Source organism: Salvelinus fontinalis, chromosome 12 (assembly GCF_029448725.1).
Source record: "Salvelinus fontinalis isolate EN_2023a chromosome 12, ASM2944872v1, whole genome shotgun sequence".
Classification (NCBI taxonomy): domain Eukaryota; kingdom Metazoa; phylum Chordata; class Actinopteri; order Salmoniformes; family Salmonidae; genus Salvelinus; species Salvelinus fontinalis.
In genome coordinates, this window is record NC_074676.1 from 57,579,736 (window position 1) to 57,600,761 (window position 21,026).

Below are 21,026 nucleotides of genomic sequence, written 5' to 3' on the forward strand. Positions count from 1 at the left end.
AGTATTTCACTGGGTGACTTTCACTTTTACTTGAGTCATTTTCTATTCAGGTATCTTTACTTTTACTCAAGTATGACAATTGGGTACTTTCTACACCACTGTGGCTTGAGGACAAAAAGTATGTAAACAAACCAAATCAACAAAAGAAAACGTTAGACTCAAGCCATCATCGGTGTAAATGGTCGACACACAAACCTGGCTTCTACTTCAAGGATAATCGCATATCACATGATCAAGCAAGAAAATACATCAAATACCATTATAAACCTGGGTGGTTTGAGCCCTGATTGGCTGAAAGCCGTGGTATATCAGACCGTATACCATGGGTATGATTTTTTTTTTAAATGGACTATTTGCTGTTCTAATTACTTTTTGTAACCAGTTCATAACAGTGATAAGGAACCTCTGGCATTGGTGGTATATGACCAATATACCACGGCTGTGGGCTGTATCCAGGCACTCCGCGTTGCATCGTGCAGAAGAAGAGCCATTAGCCATAGTACCTCGGCCATATCCCACAAATCCCAGAGGTGTCTTATTGCCTAATTATGTAATTTCTATAGTAAAAAAAACACGTCCCAACTACGGAAGTTAATTGTAAATACTTCCTGGCTCAACATCGGTACCTGAGTGTGACAGCATGGACCAAATGTTGCTATTAAAAGATTTTAGAAAATTGCTTATTAAAAAGATTTTAAAAGGTTGCCATTACAATTCAAATCAGAGGTGCGAACTGGGAAAATCTTTTAAAGACATTTTTGAATAAGTTTGTTTAGGTACATTTCTCTCTTCAAGTCAACAACAACCCCCAAAAATGTTACATCCTAATCATACTATAGTATGAATATCCCTAATACATGAATGAATAATAAAAACATACCTTTATATTGCTGAACACTGATCTTGGTTTCTTCATATCCTTGACAGAAATCTCCATTTTTTTGTGAAGAATAAAAGGTATCCAGAGAAGAGAGAGAGAGAGAGTCCAGTCCAGTCTAGTAGAACTCAGCTGTTGAGAGTGGGGGGAAATGAGTGAGTCTCTCCGTGTTGGAGTCAGAGGGGGTAATAGCTCTTTCTATGTCCCACAGTGTTCTACTCTGGTGAGTCTCTATGAGCTTTTATGGCTCACAGTGATGTAATGAGGCCGGGTTCAGCCCACAACTCCACGCGCACAATGTTTTGAGCGCAATGATGAAAGACCGTATTTGGCACACATGACCTATTTTTACGCACGCTGCACAGTGATTGTTTTTACTCAACGGGTAAAAAAAAAACGAATTATGTAATTGTTTAAACAAACATCTAATAAACAAGTGTAGTTCGACACAAATGTAGTCAATGTTGAAATCGAATTTCCTGTATGTAAATTATTTTTCAATATAAAAGTATTGTTCAGTTTAAAACGTTTTAAATTGACCATCCAACAAAAGTTTCTTTAACAGTTCAGCATTTCAAAAAGTTTGACAAGTTTTTTCTTATAGCCATAATTTAAAAATATCTTTATAGATATGATGCAAAGGTGAAAAGTCTGGGTCTAGGCTGAGAGACATAAATAACCAATCTGTTACATGTTGACCTTCGTGTCATCAATGAGATTGACCAATTAGCTAAGTTATTGGTCAACCGTACTGCCCCCAAAATCCCTTTTGAAAGTGAGACAGACCCACACACACACACACACCCCCTTCCCTCCCTCGACAAACATCCAACAGGTGGTTCCCAATGGTAATCGGTGTTCTTCTGATAAATCACACACAAGCCTTACAAATCACTGTTTGAAAACAAAATGTGTCATTATTCCAACAAAGCCAGTTAAAGGCTTTGCAGCAACACACAGTGGGAACCGTTACAAAGGTGAAGCCAGGAAGAAAAGGGCGGGAAAACAGACGACAATAAATCAACAACAACGTAAAATATTTCTAGTTTGTCGACGTACTCTGACAGGTTAGAAACTATTCAACATCAAATGAGGCGTTACTTTGACCTCGATTGAGCTTTTGTTACTGTTGTTATAGACCGAGTGTACAAAACATTAGGAACACCTGCTCTTTCCATCGCACAGACTGACCAGGTGAATCCAGGTGAAAGCTATGATCCCTGATTGATGTTACCTGTTAAATCCACTTCAGTCAGTGTAGATTAAGGGGAGGAGACGGGTTAAAGAATTGTCTCAAGGCTTAAAAATCCTTCTTTAACCCGTCTCCTCCTCTTCATTTACACTGATTGAAGTGGATTTAACAAGTCAAATTAGTGACATCAATAAGGGATCATTGCTAGGCGTGAGAAGGCTCTTCTACACGGTCCCAATTGATAAAGAATTCAAAACAGGAATCCGGTAACATTATGTTCGCTGGTCTGCTGCCGTCCGCACGACTCGCTGGTCTGCTGCCGTCCGCACGACTCGCTGGTCTGCTGCCTTCCGCACGACTCGCTGGTCTGCTGCCTTCCGCACGACTCGCTGGTCTGCTGCTGTCCGCACGACTCGCTGGTCTGCTGCCTTCCGCACGACTCGCTGGTCTGCTGCCTTCCGCACGACTCGCTGGTCTGCTGCCTTCCGCACGACTCGCTGGTCTGCTGCTGTCCGCACGACTCGCTGGTCTGCTGCCGTCCGCACGACTCGCTGGTCTGCTGCCTTCCACACGACTCGCTGGTCTGCTGCCTTCCGCACGACTCGCTGGTCTGCTGCTGTCCGCACGACTCGCTGGTCTGCTGCCTTCCGCACGACTCGCTGGTCTGCTGCCTTCCGCACGACTCGCTGGTCTGCTGCTGTCCGCACGACTCGCTGGTCTGCTGCCTTCCGCACGACTCGCTGGTCTGTTGCCTTCCGCACGACTCGCTGGTCTGCTGCCTTCCGCACGACTCGCTGGTCTGCTGCTGTCCGCACGACTCGCTGGTCTGCTGCCTTCCGCACGACTCGCTGGTCTGCTGCTGTCCGCACGACTCGCTGGTCTGCTGCCTTCCGCACGACTCGCTGGTCTGCTGCCTTCCGCACGACTCGCTGGTCTGCTGCTGTCCGCACGACTCGCTGGTCTGCTGCCTTCCGCACGACTCGCTGGTCTGCTGCCTTCCGCACGACTCGCTGGTCTGCTGCCTTCCGCACGACTCGCTGGTCTGCTGCCTTCCGCACGACTCGCTGGTCTGCTGCCTTCCACACGACTCGCTGGTCTGCTGCCTTCCGCACGACTCGCTGGTCTGCTGCATTCCGCACGACTCGCTGGTCTGCTGCCTTCCGCACGACTCGCTGGTCTGCTGCCGTCCGCACGACTCGCTGGTCTGCTGCCTTCCGCACGACTCGCTGGTCTGCTGCCTTCCACACGACTCGCTGGTCTGCTGCCTTCCACACGACTCGCTGGTCTGCTGCCGTCCACACGACTCGCTGGTCTGTTGCCGTCCACACGACTCGCTGGTCTGCTGCCGTCCACACGACTCGCTGGTCTGTTGACACGCTGGTCTGTTGACACGCTGGTCTGTTGCAGTACATGGGACACGCTGGTCTGTTGCAGTACACAGGACACGCTGGTCTGTTGCAGCACACAGGACACGCTCGCCTGTTGCAGTACACAGGACACGCTGGTCTGTTGCAGCACACAGGACACGCTGGTCTGTTGCAGTACACAGGACATTCTAGTCTGTGGCAGGACATTCTAGTCTGTGGCAGGACATTCTAGTCTGTGGCAGGACATTCTAGTCTGTGGCAGGACATTCTAGTCTGTGGCAGGACATTCTAGTCTGTGGCAGGACATTCTAGTCTGTGGCAGGACATTCTAGTCTGTGGCAGGACATTCTAGTCTGTGGCAGGACATTCTAGTCTGTGGCAGGACATTCTAGTCTGTGGCAGGACATAGGACATTCTAGTCTTTGGAAGGACATTCTAGTCTGTGGCAGGACATAGGACATTCTAGTCTGTGGCAGGACATTCTAGTCTGTGTCAGGACATTCTAGTCTGTGGCAGGACATTCTAGTCTGTGTCAGGACATTCTAGTCTGTGGCAGGACATTCTAGTCTGTGGCAGGACATTCTAGTCTGTGGCAGGACATTCTAGTCTGTGGCAGGACATTCTAGTCTGTGGCAGGACATTCTAGTCTGTGGCAGGACATTCTAGTCTGTGGCAGGACATTCTAGTCTGTGGCAGGACATTCTAGTCTGTGGCAGGACATAGGACATTCTAGTCTGTGGCAGGACATTCTAGTCTGTGGCAGGACATAGGACATTCTAGTCTGTGGCAGGACATTCTAGTCTGTGGCAGGACATTCTAGTCTGTGGTAGGACATTCTAGTCTGTGGCAGGACATTCTAGTCATTCCATTAGAAGAAAGGTCCACCGTGTTCACATACATCACATCATCATTTGAAAGATATTCTGTCCTTAAAGAGTCACCATTTTAGCACAATTTCCCACGTATAAATACAGTAACGTACACACACTTAAGGGTTAAAAAAAAATATGTTGAGCAAAATAGTTAAACAACTGCAAATGCCATGCAGTTGGTCTGATGGTGCCCCCTCTCATGTCATTGATCTCCCCCCTTTGCCTGGGGAACAATAGAGGAAAGATGGGTCTTTGTCTGTGTTACAGCAGGGGAACATTGTCGTTGTCAATCCATACTGGGCACGCGTTCCAAATGGCACCCTATTCCCTACGTAGTGCACTACTTTTGACCAGGACCCCATAGGGAATAGGGTGCACTACTTTTGACCAGGGCCCCATAGGGAATAGGGTGCACTACTTTTGACCAGGGCCCATAGGGAATAGGGTGCACTACTTTTGACCAGGGCCCATAGGGAGTAGGGTGCACTACTTTTGACCAGGGCCCATAGGGAATAGGGTGCACTACTTTTGACCAGGGCCCTATAGGGAATAGGGTGCACTACTTTTGACCAGGGCCCATAGGGAATAGGGTGCACTACTTTTGACCAGGGCCCATAGGGAATAGGGTGCACTACTTTTGACCAGGGCCCCATAGGGAATAGGGTGCACTACTTTTGACCAGGGCCCATAGGGAATAGGGTGCACTACTTTTGACCAGGGCCCATAGGGAATAGGGTGCACTACTTTTGACCAGGGCCCATAGGGAATAGGGTGCACTACTTTTGACCAGGGCCCCATAGGGAATAGGGTGCACTACTTTTGACCAGGGCCCATAGGGAATAGGGTGCACTACTTTTGACCAGGGCCCATAGGGAATAGGGTGCACTACTTTTGACCAGGGCCCCATAGGGAATAGGGTACAATTTCAGACCCACACAGATGAGTAAACCATAAGGGATCTCTGGTTGGAATTCTGACATACTAACAACGTGTTCACCTTCTGATGAGATTCTTGGTTATTGTAACTGTTCAGTACACAACACTTTACATATAGCCTGCAAGTATTGTGTTAAATAACACGTCAGAAACATTTGAGCCTTTATAAATCTTATGTTACGTCTCTAAACTCCAGTAATTCTTAATGAACATTCAATTCTCTGGCAACAGCTCTGTTGGACATTCCTGCATAACAGCATAACAATTGCACGATCCCTCAAAACTGGAGACGTCTGTGGTATTGTGTTGTGTGACAAAAAACGAGTACATTTTAAGAGAGTGGCCTTTTTATTTTCCCCGGCACAAGGTGCACCTGTGTAATGATCATGCTTGTTTAATCAGCTTCTTGATATGCCACACCTGTCAGGTGGATGGATTATCTTGGTAAAGGAGAAATTCTCATTAACAGGGAGTTAAAACGTGGCTCAGTTGGTGGAGCGTGGCACTTCCAACATCAGGGGTTGTGGGTTCGATTCCCACGAGTGACTAGTACAAATTAAAATGTGTGTACTCACTACTGTAAGTCCCTCTGGATAAGAGCATCTTACTAAAAATGTAATTGTAAACAAATGTGTGCACAACATGAGAGAAGTACGTGTTTTTGTGGGTATGGAACATTTCTGGGATCTTTTTATTTCAGCTCATGGGACCTACACGTTGCGTTTATATTTTTGTTCAGTGTACTTATTTTTTTCCTGGTGAGAAATAACAGCATTCTCCACACACTGTAATTTACTACTTGATAAGAACTATTGATAACGGCTCGGTAAAGGAGTCATCCTTTTGGAGAAGGGAATTGTAGCTATAAATGACACTTGGTTTAGATCTATTTTACCTTGTAAAACTCTGGAGACAAATGTGAAACCCAGTCTTATAGCAGCAAACTAAGGCGTATCAACATATCACTTTTTTCCACAGTGAAGTCTATGAAATGCTGTGCCTTAAAACTTGGGATGAAAAGGTAGAGAGACCCAAGTTACAGGCTTCTGCATCCATGCGCAAAATGACAGTACAGCGCTAACAGTTGGCAAGCAAGTGGTGAGGGTTTTCAACAGTTGAATAAAACCTATTCAATGTGCAAAGGGAACCAGGCCTGAAAAGCCCATTACACACCTCCATAAGGTAAGTCTGAATTTCAACTACTGAGAAGTGAGTAGGTAAGACGTAGATGAAAATAAGATTAGGCCATGTAGTTGCCAGGTTGGTGTGATATTGCTCTGGTCAAAGGGAGGCGACAGGGTAGCCTAGTGGTTAGAGCGTTGGACTAGTAACCGAAAGGTTGCAAAATCGATTCCCCGAGCGAACAAAGTTCAAATATGTCGTTCTGCCCCTGAACAAGGCAGTTAACCCACTGTTCCTAGGGCCGTCATTGAAAATAAGAATTTGTTCTTAACGGACTTGCCAAGTTAAATCAATGTAAAAAAGATTCAATAAAAATGTCCTAAGTCTGATTCTGGCTTTTAGTGAACTACTTTCTACCAGAGCCCTAAGGGCCCAAAGTAGTGCACTATAAAGAGAATAGGGTGTCATTTAAGATTAACCAGTCTTTGAAATAAAATGAGTCAAGACCACACGAATAAGAAAATGAAAAGCCTGTTTATTTTCAAGGGTCCCGTTTAATTTGTATGAATTTCAGTTGACAGAATGAACACCCTTTAAATGTAACATGCAGGGATCTTGAAGACAAATCAGACAGATTTTAGATGTGAAAATAAAAGATTAGGCCATGATGTTGCCAGGTTGGTGTGATTTTGCTCTGGTCGAAGGGCTCAGCGTGAACAAGCAGCACGTCACGTCTTGGACCAGAGTTTGGCCCTAACGTTGCCAGATTGGCAGTTATTCTGATTTTCACAGTGATTATTAGTGTTCTAGTACAAATTCATATTTTCTCATTCTCAAAACAGCGTGTGTTTGGCAACCTGGGTTTTGTTCTGACAGAACCGTCGAAGTCAAAAACAAGCAATAATAATAATGATGACAACCTTGTTAGATATTCGTTCCCCCAGATATTTGAATTGATAGTCGTGATAGTGAACGTCTAACAAGGAGAACGATGGTGGAAGACACAACACCAATCCATTATAGCATACATCTCTGAAGTCCATTAAGGGTATGTAGTGTACCGTCGCAGGCCTGTAGTAGGCATCCACACCACTGACTTGGAACAGATGCTGAGGAGATCATGGGATGGGACGACAGTGTCGTCAGCTACGCTAGCCGCTCCATTGGCACGTCTCCCAAAGGAAAAGGGAAACTAACGTGCGTAACACAAAATGTTCAGTAGGTCCTTCAGTGGAGATCAAGACGGACGAGACGAGAGACCAACAGCACAAGTCATTATCCAAAACAAGTCCAGCAGAGTAGATCTGCTTAGGCCTTTGCCCGTTCGATCATCCGAGAAGCCTTCCGTACCTACCGTGAGTTTACCACACCACGACGGAAAGAAACAAACATCTCTATAGTACACAGACAAACCTCTATCCAAGTCCCAAAATGGCACCCGATTCCCTATATAGTGCACCACTTTAGACCAGAGGTCTATGTGGGGGCCTATGTAGGGACTAGGGTGCAATTTGAGAAGCAGACCCTCTGTCTACTTTGGTACCCTACCACTGTCCTGTACATGTAAAGCTTAATCTGCTGTGTTGTCATCCTCTCACTGAAAAATAGATCTACAACCACAAATGAACATCTCTAATTCTCTAAAAACACACACACACAAAAAAAACGTTAGAACACAACATATTAGCATGGCGTGTCTTTAAAAACAGGTCCTCAGAGCATAGTCGTTAGGAAAATGGCGGCCGCGGCTTGTCGGCACATTTTTACTAAAAGAGTGGGATGTGTGCAGTGACGTCCTTGTGGGTTTTCTTTCATAGAGAGGGCATTAGGTCTATTCTGGAAGCTTGTGATGCATGCTGGGAAATATGACGACCTCAGAAAGAGAATCCTTGGTACTTGGCTGAGAGAACAGCTTGAAGCCTCCGCAAATCCCAGAAATACCAATTATTTCCACTTCGACTACACAACGGAAATGTGTTTCAACTACATACAAAAAAAATAAAAATCTAGACTTTACAAAACATTGTGATGATGAAAGTCTGTTCTTTCTTTTTAATAAGGCACAAGAGTTTGTAAATGTATTCCTCATGGTGATTAGTGCTGTTCAGTAACTCCTGGGCCTGCTGGGCCTTCGGGCCTGGTCCGTAACACAAGCCTGGGGGTGGATTTTACACGTATGCCCCCAACGCTGCATGGAACTCTGTCAGACACTGGACAAGCTGCTGGAACTTAGGCCTCTCCTCTGGATCAAGGGCCCAGCAACACGCCATCACCGCAAACCTACGGAGAGAACGAGAGAGAAACAGAGAATTAGCTAGGTCAAGCCATTTAGAGCCATTTAGACTAGCTCATCGCACAGTGTATGTTGAATCAAAACCCAGGACTTCAAAATGTGATCTAAATAGCACAACATGTACAACAACAACAAAATACAAAAACTGCTGATCAAAATCCAATATTTGGGAATTTAAGGGTCACAGTCCCAAGGACACTCACTACCATGGGTCGTCAGAGAAACCATAACTAAGAAAACACAACGCACCATACTATCATTGGTGCAGTACCAACACCATACTATCAATGGTGCAGTACCAACACAAAACACCATACTATCATTGGTGCAGTACCAACAAAATACACCATACTATCATTGGTGCAGTACCAACATCGTACTATCATTGGTGCAGTACCAACATCATACTATCATTGGTGCAGTACCAACACAATACACCATACTATCATTGGTGCAGTACCAACATCATACTATCATTGGTGCAGTACCAACACAATACACCATACTATCATTGGTGCAGTACCAACATCATACTATCATTGGTGCAGTACCAACACAATACACCACACTATCATTGGTGCAGTACCAACATAATACTATCATTGGTGCAGTACCAACATCATACTATCATTGGTGCAGTACCAACATAATACTATCATTGGTGCAGTACCAACACAATGCACCATACTATCATTGGTGCAGAACCAACACAATACACCATACTATCATTGGTGCAGTACCAACACAATACACAATACTATCATTGGTGCAGTACCAACATCATACTATCATTGGTGCAGTACCAACACAATACACCATACTATCATTGGTGCAGTACCAACACCATACTATCATTAGTGCAGTACCAACACAATACACCATACTATCATTGGTGCAGTACCAACATCATACTATCATTGGTGCAGTACCAACACCATACTATCATTGGTGCAGTACCAACACAATACACAATACTATCATTGGTGCAGTACCAACATCTTACTATCATTGGTGCAGTACCAACACAATACACCATACTATCATTGGTGCAGTACCAACATCATACTATCATTGGTGCAGTACCAACATCATACTATCATTGGTGCAGTACCAACACAAAACACCATACTATCATTGGTGCAGTACCAACACAAAACACCATACTATCATTGGTGCAGTACCAACACCATACTATCATTGGTGCAGTACCAACACAATACACCATACTATCATTGGTGCAGTACCAACATCATACTATCATTGGTGCAGTACCAACACAATACATCATACTATCATTGGTGCAGTACCAACACAAAACACCATACTATCATTGGTGCAGTACCAACACCATACTATCATTGGTGCAGTACCAACACCATACTATCATTGGTGCAGTACCAACACAATACATCATACTATCATTGGTGCAGTACCAACATCATACTATCATTGGTGCAGTACCAACATCATACTATCATTGGTGCAGTACCAACACAATACACCATACTATCATTGGTGCAGTAGCAACACAAAACACCATACTATCATTGGTGCAGTACCAACACAATACTATCATTGGTGCAGTACCAACACAATACTATCATTGGTGCAGTACCAACACAATACTATCATTGGTGCAGTACCAACACAAAACACCATACTATCATTGGTGCAGTACCAACACAATACTATCATTGGTGCAGTACCAACACCATACTATCATTGGTGCAGTACCAACACAAAACACCATACTATCATTGGTGCAGTACCAACACAAAACACCATACTATCATTGGTGCAGTACCAACACAATACTATCATTGGTGCAGTACCAACATCATACTATCATTGGTGCAGTACCAACACCATACTATCATTGGTGCAGTACCAACACAATACACCATACTATCATTGGTGCAGTACCAACATCATACTATCATTGGTGCAGTACCAACATCATACTATCATTGGTGCAGTACCAACACCATACTATCATTGGTGCAGTACCAACAAAATACACCATACTATCATTGGTGCAGTACCAACACAATACACCATACTATCATTGGTGCAGTACCAACACCATACTATCATTGGTGCAGTACCAACACCATACTATCATTGGTGCAGTACCAACAAAATACACCATACTATCATTGGTGCAGTACCAACACAATACACCATACTATCATTGGTGCAGTACCAACACCATACTATCATTGGTGCAGTACCAACACAATACATCATACTATCATTGGTGCAGTACCAACACCATACTATCATTGGTGCAGTACCAACACAATACATCATACTATCATTGGTGCAGTACCAACACCATACTATCATTGGTGCAGTACCAACACAATACACCATACTATCATTGGTGCAGTACCAACACCATACTATCATTGGTGCAGTACCAACACAATACATCATACTATCATTGGTGCAGTACCAACACCATACTATCATTGGTGCAGTACCAACACAATACACCATACTATCATTGGTGCAGTACCAACACCATACTATCATTGGTGCAGTACCAACACAATACACCATACTATCATTGGTGCAGTACCAACATCATACTATCATTGGTGCAGTACCAACAACATACTATCATTGGTGCAGTACCAACATCATACTATCATTGGTGCAGTACCAACAAAATACACCATACTATCATTGGTGCAGTACCAACATCATACTATCATTGGTGCAGTACCAACACAATACACCATACTATCAATGGTGCAGTACCAACACAATACACCATACTATCATTGGTGCAGTACCAACACAATACACCATACTATCATTGGTGCAGTACCAACACAATACATCATACTATCATTGGTGCAGTACCAACATCATACTATCATTGGTGCAGTACCAACACAATACACCATACTATCATTGGTGCAGTACCAACACCATACTATCATTGGTGCAGTACCAACACAATACATCATACTATCATTGGTGCAGTACCAACATCATACTATCATTGGTGCAGTACCAACACAATACATCATACTATCATTGGTGCAGTACCAACATCATACTATCATTGGTGCAGTACCAACACAATACACCATACTATCATTGGTGCAGTACCAACACAATACACCATACTATCAATGGTGCAGTACCAACACAATACACCATACTATCATTGGTGCAGTACCAACACCATACTATCATTGGTGCAGTACCAACACAATACTATCATTGGTGCAGTACCAACAACATACTATCATTGGTGCAGTACCAACACCATACTATCATTGGTGCAGTACCAACACAATACACCATACTATCATTGGTGCAGTACCAACACAATACACCATACTATCAATGGTGCAGTACCAACACAATACACCATACTATCATTGGTGCAGTACCAACACCATACTATCATTGGTGCAGTACCAACACAATACACCATACTATCATTGGTGCAGTACCAACACCATACTATCATTGGTGCAGTACCAACATCATACTATCATTGGTGCAGTACCAACACAATACACCATACTATCATTGGTGCAGTACCAACACCATACTATCATTGGTGCAGTACCAACATCATACTATCATTGGTGCAGTACCAACATCATACTATCATTGGTGCAGTACCAACACAATACACCACACTATCATTGGTGCAGTACCAACATCATACTATCATTGGTGCAGTACCAACACAATACACCATACTATCATTGATGCAGTACCAACATCATACTATCATTGGTGCAGTACCAACACAATACACCATACTATCATTGGTGCAGTACCAACACAATACACCATACTATCATTGGTGCAGTACCAACACCACACTAGCATTGGTGCAGTACCAACACCATACTATCATTGGTGCAGTACCAACACAATACTATCATTGGTGCAGTACCAACACCGTACTATCATTGGTGCAGTACCAACACAATACACCATACTATCATTGGTGCAGTACCAACACAATACACCATACTATCATTGGTGCAGTACCAACACCATACTATCATTGGTGCAGTACCAAAACCATACACCATACTATCATTGGTGCAGTACCAACATCATACTATCATTGGTGCAGTACCAACACCATACTATCATACCATCCCTGGTGCAGTGCCACGGGTCACCATACCATCCCTGGTGCAGTGCAACGGGTCACCATACCATCACTGGTGCAGTGCCACGGGTCACCATACCATCCCTGGTGCAGTGCCACGGGTCACCATACCATCACTGGTGCAGTACCACGGGTCACCATACCATCCCTGGTGCAGTACCACGGGTCACCATACCATCACTGGTGCAGTAACACGGGTCACCATACCATCACTGGTGCAGTGCCACGGGTCACCATACCATCACTGGTGCAGTACCACGGGTCACCATACCATCCCTGGTGCAGTACCACGGGTCACCATACCATCACTGGTGCAGTAACACGGGTCACCATACCATCACTGGTGCAGTGCCACGGGTCACCATACCATCACTGGTGCAGTACCACGGGTCACCATACCATCCCTGGTGCAGTAACACGGGTCCCCATACCATCCCTGGTGCAGTGCCACGGGTCACCATACCATCCCTGGTGCAGTACCACGGGTCACCATACCATCACTGGTGCAGTGCCACGGGTCATCATACCATCCCTGGTGCAGTGCCACGGGTCATCATACCATCCCTGGTGCAGTGCCACGGGTCACCATACCATCACTGGTGCAGTAACACGGGTCACCATACCATCCCTGGTGCAGTACCACGGGTCACCATACCATCCCTGGTGCAGTACCACGGGTCATCATACCATCACTGGTGCAGTACCACGGGTCACCATACCATCCCTGGTGCAGTGCCACGGGTCACCATACCATCACTGGTGCAGTACCACGGGTCATCAAACTATCCCTGGTGCAGTACCACGGGTCATCATACTATCCCTGGTGCAGGACCACGGGTCACCATACCATCACTGGTGCAGTACCACGGGTCATCATACCATCCCTGGTGCAGTACCATGGGTCACCATACCATCACTGGTGCAGTACCACGGGTCATCATACCATCACTGGTGCAGTGCCACGGGTCACCATACCATCACTGGTGCAGTACCACGGGTCACCATACCATCCCTGGTGCAGTAACACGGGTCACCATACCATCACTGGTGCAGTGCCACGGGTCACCATACCATCACTGGTGCAGTAACACGGGTCACCATACCATCCCTGGTGCAGTAACACGGGTCACCATACCATCACTGGTGCAGTGCCACGGGTCACCATACCATCCCTGGTGCAGTACCACGGGTCACCATACCATCCCTGGTGCAGTACCACGGGTCACCATACCATCCCTGGTGCAGTACCACGGGTCACCATACCATCCCTGGTGCAGTAACACGGGTCACCATACCATCCCTGGTGCAGTGCCACGGGTCACCATACCATCACTGGTGCAGTACCACGGGTCACCATACCATCCCTGGTGCAGTACCACGGGTCACCATACCATCCCTGGTGCAGTGCCACGGGTCATCATACCATCCCTGGTGCAGTACCACGGGTCACCATACCATCACTGGTGCAGTACCACGGGTCATCATACCATCCCTGGTGCAGTACCACGGGTCACCATACCATCCCTGGTGCAGTAACACGGGTCACCATACCATCACTGGTGCAGTAACACGGGTCACCATACCATCACTGGTGCAGTACCACGGGTCACCATACCATCCCTGGTGCAGTGCCACGGGTCACCATACCATCCCTGGTGCAGTAACACGGGTCACCATACCATCACTGGTGCAGTGCCACGGGTCACCATACCATCCCTGGTGCAGTGCCACGGGTCACCATACCATCCCTGGTGCAGTGCCACGGGTCACCATACCATCCCTGGTGCAGTGCCACGGGTCACCATACCATCCCTGGAGGTCTATTGTTCTATTTCGGTGGAAAGATCCAATTCAACAGTGTTTCTGAAGGAGAACGTGTTCAACTCCCTCGATAACAGTCTGAACAACATCTCCTCTGCTAGCGGCCGCTCATCCAACTGGAAATCACATGGCGTTGTAGTGGGGACAATAAACGGCAAAACGGCCCCAGGCCGTATCCCAAATACCACACACTTCCCTAATTAGGAATGCTGGTCGAACGTAGTGCACTTGTAGGGAATAGGATGTCATTTGGATCGCCGACTCGGAGCCCTGATCCTTGTGGGATTCCTTCTATGCGTTCCAAATGGCTCCCTATGCCATACAGGTCATTACGTTTGACACTACGTAGTGCACTTCATAGGATATAGGGTGGAATTTGGAACGCATAGCAGGAACCACAAGGGTCAGGATAAGACTCAGTAATGAATGATGTCGATAGCTGGATGACTGGCTGTTGATTGGACTGTTACAGTTCTAGAATAATCCATGCAAACAGAGACTCCTTGACAGGGGCTGCGTGTGTGTCCCTCTGGAGGATTCCCGCAGTCAACCCTCTGGAGGGTTCCCGCAGTCAATCCTCTGGAGGGTTCCCTCAGTCAACCCTCTGGAGGGTTCCCGCAGTCAACCCTCTGGAGGGTTCCCGCAGTCAACCCTCTGGAGGGTTCCCGCAGTCAACCCTCTGGAGGGTTCCCGCAGTCAACCCTCTGGAGGGTTCCCGCAGTCAACCCTCTGGAGGGTTCCCGCAGTCAACCCTCTGGAGGGTTCCCGCAGTCAACCCTCTGGAGGGTTCCCGCAGTCAACCCTCTGGAGGGTTCCCGCAGTCAACCCTCTGGAGGATTCCCGCAGTCAACCCTCTGGAGGGTTCCCACAGTCAACCCTCTGGAGGGTTCCCACAGTCAACCCTCTGGAGGGTTCCCACAGTCAACCCTCTGGAGGGTTCCCACAGTCAACCCTCTGGAGGGTTCCCACAGTCAACCCTCTGGAGGGTTCCCACAGTCAACCCTCTGGAGGGTTCCCACAGTCAACCCTCTGGAGGGTTCCCACAGTCAACCCTCTGGAGGGTTCCCACAGTCAACCCTCTGGAGGGTTCCCACAGTCAACCCTCTGGAGGGTTCCCACAGTCAACCCTCTGGAGGGTTCCCACAGTCAACCCTCTGGAGGGTTCCCACAGTCAACCCTCTGGAGGGTTCCCACAGTCAACCCTCTGGAGGGTTCCCACAGTCAACCCTCTGGAGGGTTCCCACAGTCAACCCTCTGGAGGGTTCCCACAGTCAACCCTCTGGAGGGTTCCCACAGTCAACCCTCTGGAGGGTTCCCACAGTCAACCCTCTGGAGGGTTCCCACAGTCAACCCTCTGGAGGGTTCCCACAGTCAACCCTCTGGAGGGTTCCCACAGTCAACCCTCTGGAGGGTTCCCACAGTCAACCCTCTGGAGGGTTCCCACAGTCAACCCTCTGGAGGGTTCCCACAGTCAACCCTCTGGAGGGTTCCCACAGTCAACCCTCTGGAGGGTTCCCACAGTCAACCCTCTGGAGGGTTCCCACAGTCAACCCTCTGGAGGATTCCCACAGTCAACCCTCTGGAAGATTCCCACAGTCAACCCTCTCGGGGGGTTCCCACAGTCAACCCTCTGGAGGATTCCCACAGTCAACCCTCTGGAGGATTCCCACAGTCAACCCTCTGGAGGATTCCCACAGTCAACCCTCTGGAGGATTCCCACAGTCAACCCTCTGGAGGATTCCCACAGTCAACCCTCTGGAGGATTCCCACAGTCAACCCTCTGGAGGATTCCCACGTCAACCCTCTGGAGGATTCCCACATCAACCCTCTGGAGGATTCCCACAGTCAACCCTCTGGAGGATTCCCACAGTCAACCCTCTGGAGGATTCCCACAGTCAACCCTCTGGAGGATTCCCACAGTCAACCCTCTGGCGGATTCCCACGGTCAACCCTCTGGCGGATTCCCACGGTCAACCCTCTGGAGGGTTCCCACGGTCAACCCTCTGGAGGGTTCCCACGGTCAACCCTCTGGAGGGTTCCCACGGTCAACCCTCTGGAGGGTTCCCACGGTCAACCCTCTGGAGGGTTCCCACGGTCAACCCTCTGGAGGATTCCCACGGTCAACCCTCTGGAGGATTCCCACGGTCAACCCTCTGGAGGATTCCCACGGTCAACCCTCTGGAGGATTCCCACGGTCAACCCTCTGGAGGATTCCCACGGTCAACCCTCTGGAGGATTCCCACAGGCAACCCTCTGGAGGATTCCCACAGGCAACCCTCTGGAGGATTCCCACAGTCAACCCTCTGGAGGATTCCCACAGTCAACCCTCTGGAGGATTCCCACAGTCAACCCTCTGGAGGATTCCCACAGTCAACCCTCTGGAGGATTCCCACAGTCAACCCTCTGGAGGATTCCCACAGTCAACCCTCTGGAGGATTCCCACAGTCAACCCTCTGGAGGATTCCCACAGTCAACCCTCTGGAGGATTCCCACAGTCAACCCTCTGGAGGATTCCCACAGTCAACCCTCTGGAGGATTCCCACAGTCAACCCTCTGGAGGATTCCCACAGTCAACCCTCTGGAGGATTCCCACAGTCAACCCTCTGGAGGATTCCCACAGTCAACCCTCTGGAGGATTCCCACAGTCAACCCTCTGGAGGATTCCCACAGTCAACCCTCTGGAGGATTCCCACAGTCAACCCTCTGGAGGATTCCCACAGTCAACCCTCTGGAGGATTCCCACAGTCAACCCTCTGGAGGATTCCCACAGTCAACCCTCTGGAGGATTCCCACAGTCAACCCTCTGGAGGATTCCCACAGTCAACCCTCTTGAGGATTCCCACAGTCAACCCTCTTGAGGATTCCCACAGTCAACCCTCTGGACGATTCCCACAGTCAACCCTCTGGAGGATTCCCACAGTCAACCCTCTGGACGATTCCCACAGTCAACCCTCTGGAGGATTCCCACAGTCAACGCTCTGGAGGATTCCCACAGTCAACGCTCTGGAGGATTTCACACAGTCAACGCTCTGGAGGGTTCTTACAGTCAACCCTCTGGAGGGTTCCCACAGTCAACCCTCTGGAGGATTCCACAGTCAACCCTCTGGAGGATTCCACAGTCAACCCTCTGGAGGATTCCCGCAGTCAACCCTCTGGAGGATTCCCGCAGTCAACCCTCTGGAGGATTCCCACAGTCAACCGTGATGAAACTTAATCAATTAAAAGACAAAACTGTTTAACAGCCCTAATCAGATTGTACACGAGAACCAGGTGTGTGTGTTTCAGTTAAAATCGGGACAGTTGATTGGCCCCAGCTTTTTTACGTACAGTTCATCGGGACAGTTGATTGGCTGTGCTATTCTGTATCCATCCTTCAGATAGGCTGCCATCTCAAAGGGGTCGATGTCGACGTAGGGGGTCTGTCCCAAGGTCATCAACTCCCACAGGGTCACACCAAACGCCCACTGAGGAACAGGGACAAGGTCAGAGGTCAGGGGTTAGACAACAAGGTCAGAGGTTATAGGTCAGACCACAGACAATAGAAATAAAATTACTAGAATGTCTGTCTGAGGAGTTTTTCTCGTTCTAGAAATTCTATTAATTTGGGATGGACAGTCATCCATATGACCAACAGGACAGGATGACACATACAGTAAGTCATGTATTGTGTGCCATCTCTACTGACCATTGTTTCTGTGCAACATTAGGTACACATGTAGGCAGACGGACACAAACTAGAGACAGCTGGACAAAACACAAAACATCTGCATTACATAGGATTTTAAATCAGGTGATAATGTGTTACAGCAATGTGATATATTAAGGTCAAGGTGTCTCGGTGTGAGATCAGTGTCAAGGAAAGTTATGCTCTGTCCAGCCAAAGACAGCATCAACGGTTGAACAAAGCATTCCACTGACACAAAGCAAGGACATAGATGGAAAAATGTATATCAACTTAAAGAAAACATTGTTGTTAAAAGTTTTGATATAAGGGTCGTCTCCCTCGACCCTGCAGTGCTTAAAAACGGGAAGACATCAGAACCATGGTAGCTACAACTCTCGACATACTGATTCAATCTAACTTTAGCTTCTTAATCCATTTCCTATTTCCCAAACAACAGAACATGAGAAGACTAGTCCAGTAGAGTATAAATATGAACGTCAATCATATAAACATAATTATGGTTTTTGGAACCAAATCACCGATTCATTCATCAGTCATCTTCAGAAGATTATATAACAATGAGAGTTGAACCAGAAGCTCATCGGGGGGCGGTAGACAGACTTGAGACACACGCTCTGTGAAAAATCTCCCTTTGACATCAATGAAAGACTTAGGAGAAAGTCTGAGGTGTGTCCTTTTATCTTCACTGTGTGACTCAGAAGGAAACAGTGTCTACTACCAGCCACTTGAGAGTCATCGTGACGTGACTGTGTGTGTGTGTGTGTAACTCTGGTTCATTAACAGTAACGTGTGTCGTAACCTATGACCCAGCGAGTTTTAGAGGAAGTCCTGACAGGGAGTGGATAATATAAAGAGAGGGAGGGAGGGGATGATTTAATCCCAGAGGGAGGGGATGATTTAAAGAGAGGGAAGGAGGGGATGATTTAATCCCAGAGGGAAGGAGGGGATGATTTAATACCAGAGGGAAGGAGGGGATGATTTAATCCCAGAGAGAAGGAGGGGATGATTTAATCCCAGAGGGAAGGAGGGGATGATTTAATCCCAGAGGGAAGGAGGGGATGATTTAATCCCAGAGGGAAGGAGGGGATGATTTAATCCCAGAGAGAAGGAGGGGATGATTTAATCCCAGAGGGAAGGAGGGGATGATTTAATCCCAGAGAGAAGGAGGGGATGATTTAATCCCAGAGGGAAGGAGGGGATGATTTAATCCCAGAGGGAAGGAGGGGATGATTTAATCCCAGAGGGAAGGAGGGGATGATTTAATCCCAGAGGGAAGGAGGGGATGATTTAACCCCAGAGAAGGAGGGGATGATTTAATCCCAGAAGGAAGGAGGGGATGATTTAATCCCAGAGGGAAGGAGGGGATGATTTAATCCCAGAGGGAAGGAAGGGATGATTTAATCCCAGAGAGAAGGAGGGGATGATTTAATCCCAGAGGGAAGGAGGGGATGATTTAATCCCAGAGGGAGGGGTGCGGAGGGAGAGCACCAGACCCACAGTAGGAATGAGGAGGTCAGGTATGAGGGAAGTCTGGCTCATTTTATAAAAGTAGAATCCCATGAAACCTGAGCTAGCTTCCTGACCGTCTACAGTAGCTTCCTGACCGTCTACAGTAGCTTCCTGACCGTCTATAGTAGCTTCCTGACCGTCTACAGTAGCTTCCTGACCGTCTACAGTAGCTTCCTGACCGTCTACAGTAGCTTCCTGACTGTCTACAGTAGCTTCCTGACCGTCTACAGTAGCTTCCTCACCGTCTACAGTAGCTTCCTGACCGTCTACAGTAGCTTCCTGACCGTCTACAGTAGCTTCCTGACCGTCTACAGTAGCTTCCTGACCGTCTACAGTAGCTTCCTGACCGTCTACAGTAGCTTTCTGACCGTCTACAGTAGCTTCCTGACCGTCTACAGTAACTGTGTGTGTGTGTGTGTGTGTGTTCTCACCACATCACTAGCACTAGAGAAGTCATGGTTGAGCAGGCTCTCCAGGGCCATCCAGCGGACCGGTCTGTTCTCGTTGTCTCCCAGACAGTGGTAGTCCATGGGGAACAGGTCTCTGGACAGGGCGTTGTCACAGATCTTCACCTGCATACTGTCGTCAATACTGTCAGCGGAAGAGAGGGGAACAAGGTTAACCTTCAACAATAGACTTTATATGACACGCAGCGAATACAACGGGTTGTAGACTTTACAGTGAAATGCTTGCAGCGTAAAAAATAGTTCTATAGTAACATGAGGAATCAAATAAAATACAAGAATGGAGCTTGTATTTGCTATATACAGGGAGTACCAGTACCAGATCAATATGGAGCTATATACAGGGAGTATCAGATCAATGTGCAGCTATATACAGGAAGTACCAGATCAATGTGGAGCTATATACAGGGAGTACCAGATCAATGTGGAGCTATATACAGGAAGTACCAGTACCAGATCAATGTGGAGTTATATACATGGAGTACCAGATCAATGTGGAGCTATATACAGGAAGTACCAGATCAATGTGGAGCTATATACAGGAAGTACCAGTACCAGATCAATGTGGAGCTATATACAGGAAGTACCAGATCAATGTGGAGCTATATACAGGGAGTACCAGTACCAGATCAATGTGGAGCTATATACAGGAAGTACCAGATCAATGTGAAGCTATATACAGGAAGTACCAGATCAATGTGGAGCTATATACAGGAAGTACCAGATCAATGTGGAGCT

The 21,026-nt window shown here is 47.2% G+C and overlaps 2 protein-coding genes across 4 annotated transcripts in view; both read right to left on the reverse strand.

Annotated features, from left to right (window-relative positions):
- Window positions 1-1,111, reverse strand: part of LOC129867630 (solute carrier organic anion transporter family member 2A1-like) — a 75,795-nt gene extending 74,684 nt beyond the window's left edge. The window contains exon 1 of one of the 2 annotated variants that reach the window (XM_055941152.1): window positions 881-1,109. In XM_055941152.1, the coding sequence (XP_055797127.1) occupies window positions 881-937 (57 nt within the window). In that variant the 5' untranslated portion in view covers window positions 938-1,109. Of the gene's footprint in view, window positions 1-880 lie in introns of both variants that reach the window. The other variant, XM_055941153.1, reaches the window with a different exon arrangement.
- Window positions 1,112-6,900: 5,789 nt separating this feature from the next.
- LOC129867631 (tyrosine-protein kinase RYK-like) overlaps window positions 6,901-21,026 on the reverse strand; it is a 211,725-nt gene continuing 197,599 nt past the window's right edge. For both annotated transcript variants that reach the window (XM_055941157.1, XM_055941154.1), the window contains 3 exons: window positions 20,256-20,415; window positions 17,958-18,094; window positions 6,901-8,646 (listed from right to left, as the gene is read on the reverse strand). In XM_055941157.1, the coding sequence (XP_055797132.1) occupies window positions 8,535-8,646; window positions 17,958-18,094; window positions 20,256-20,415 (409 nt within the window). In that variant the 3' untranslated portion in view covers window positions 6,901-8,534. The remainder of the gene's footprint in view (window positions 8,647-17,957; window positions 18,095-20,255; window positions 20,416-21,026) is intronic.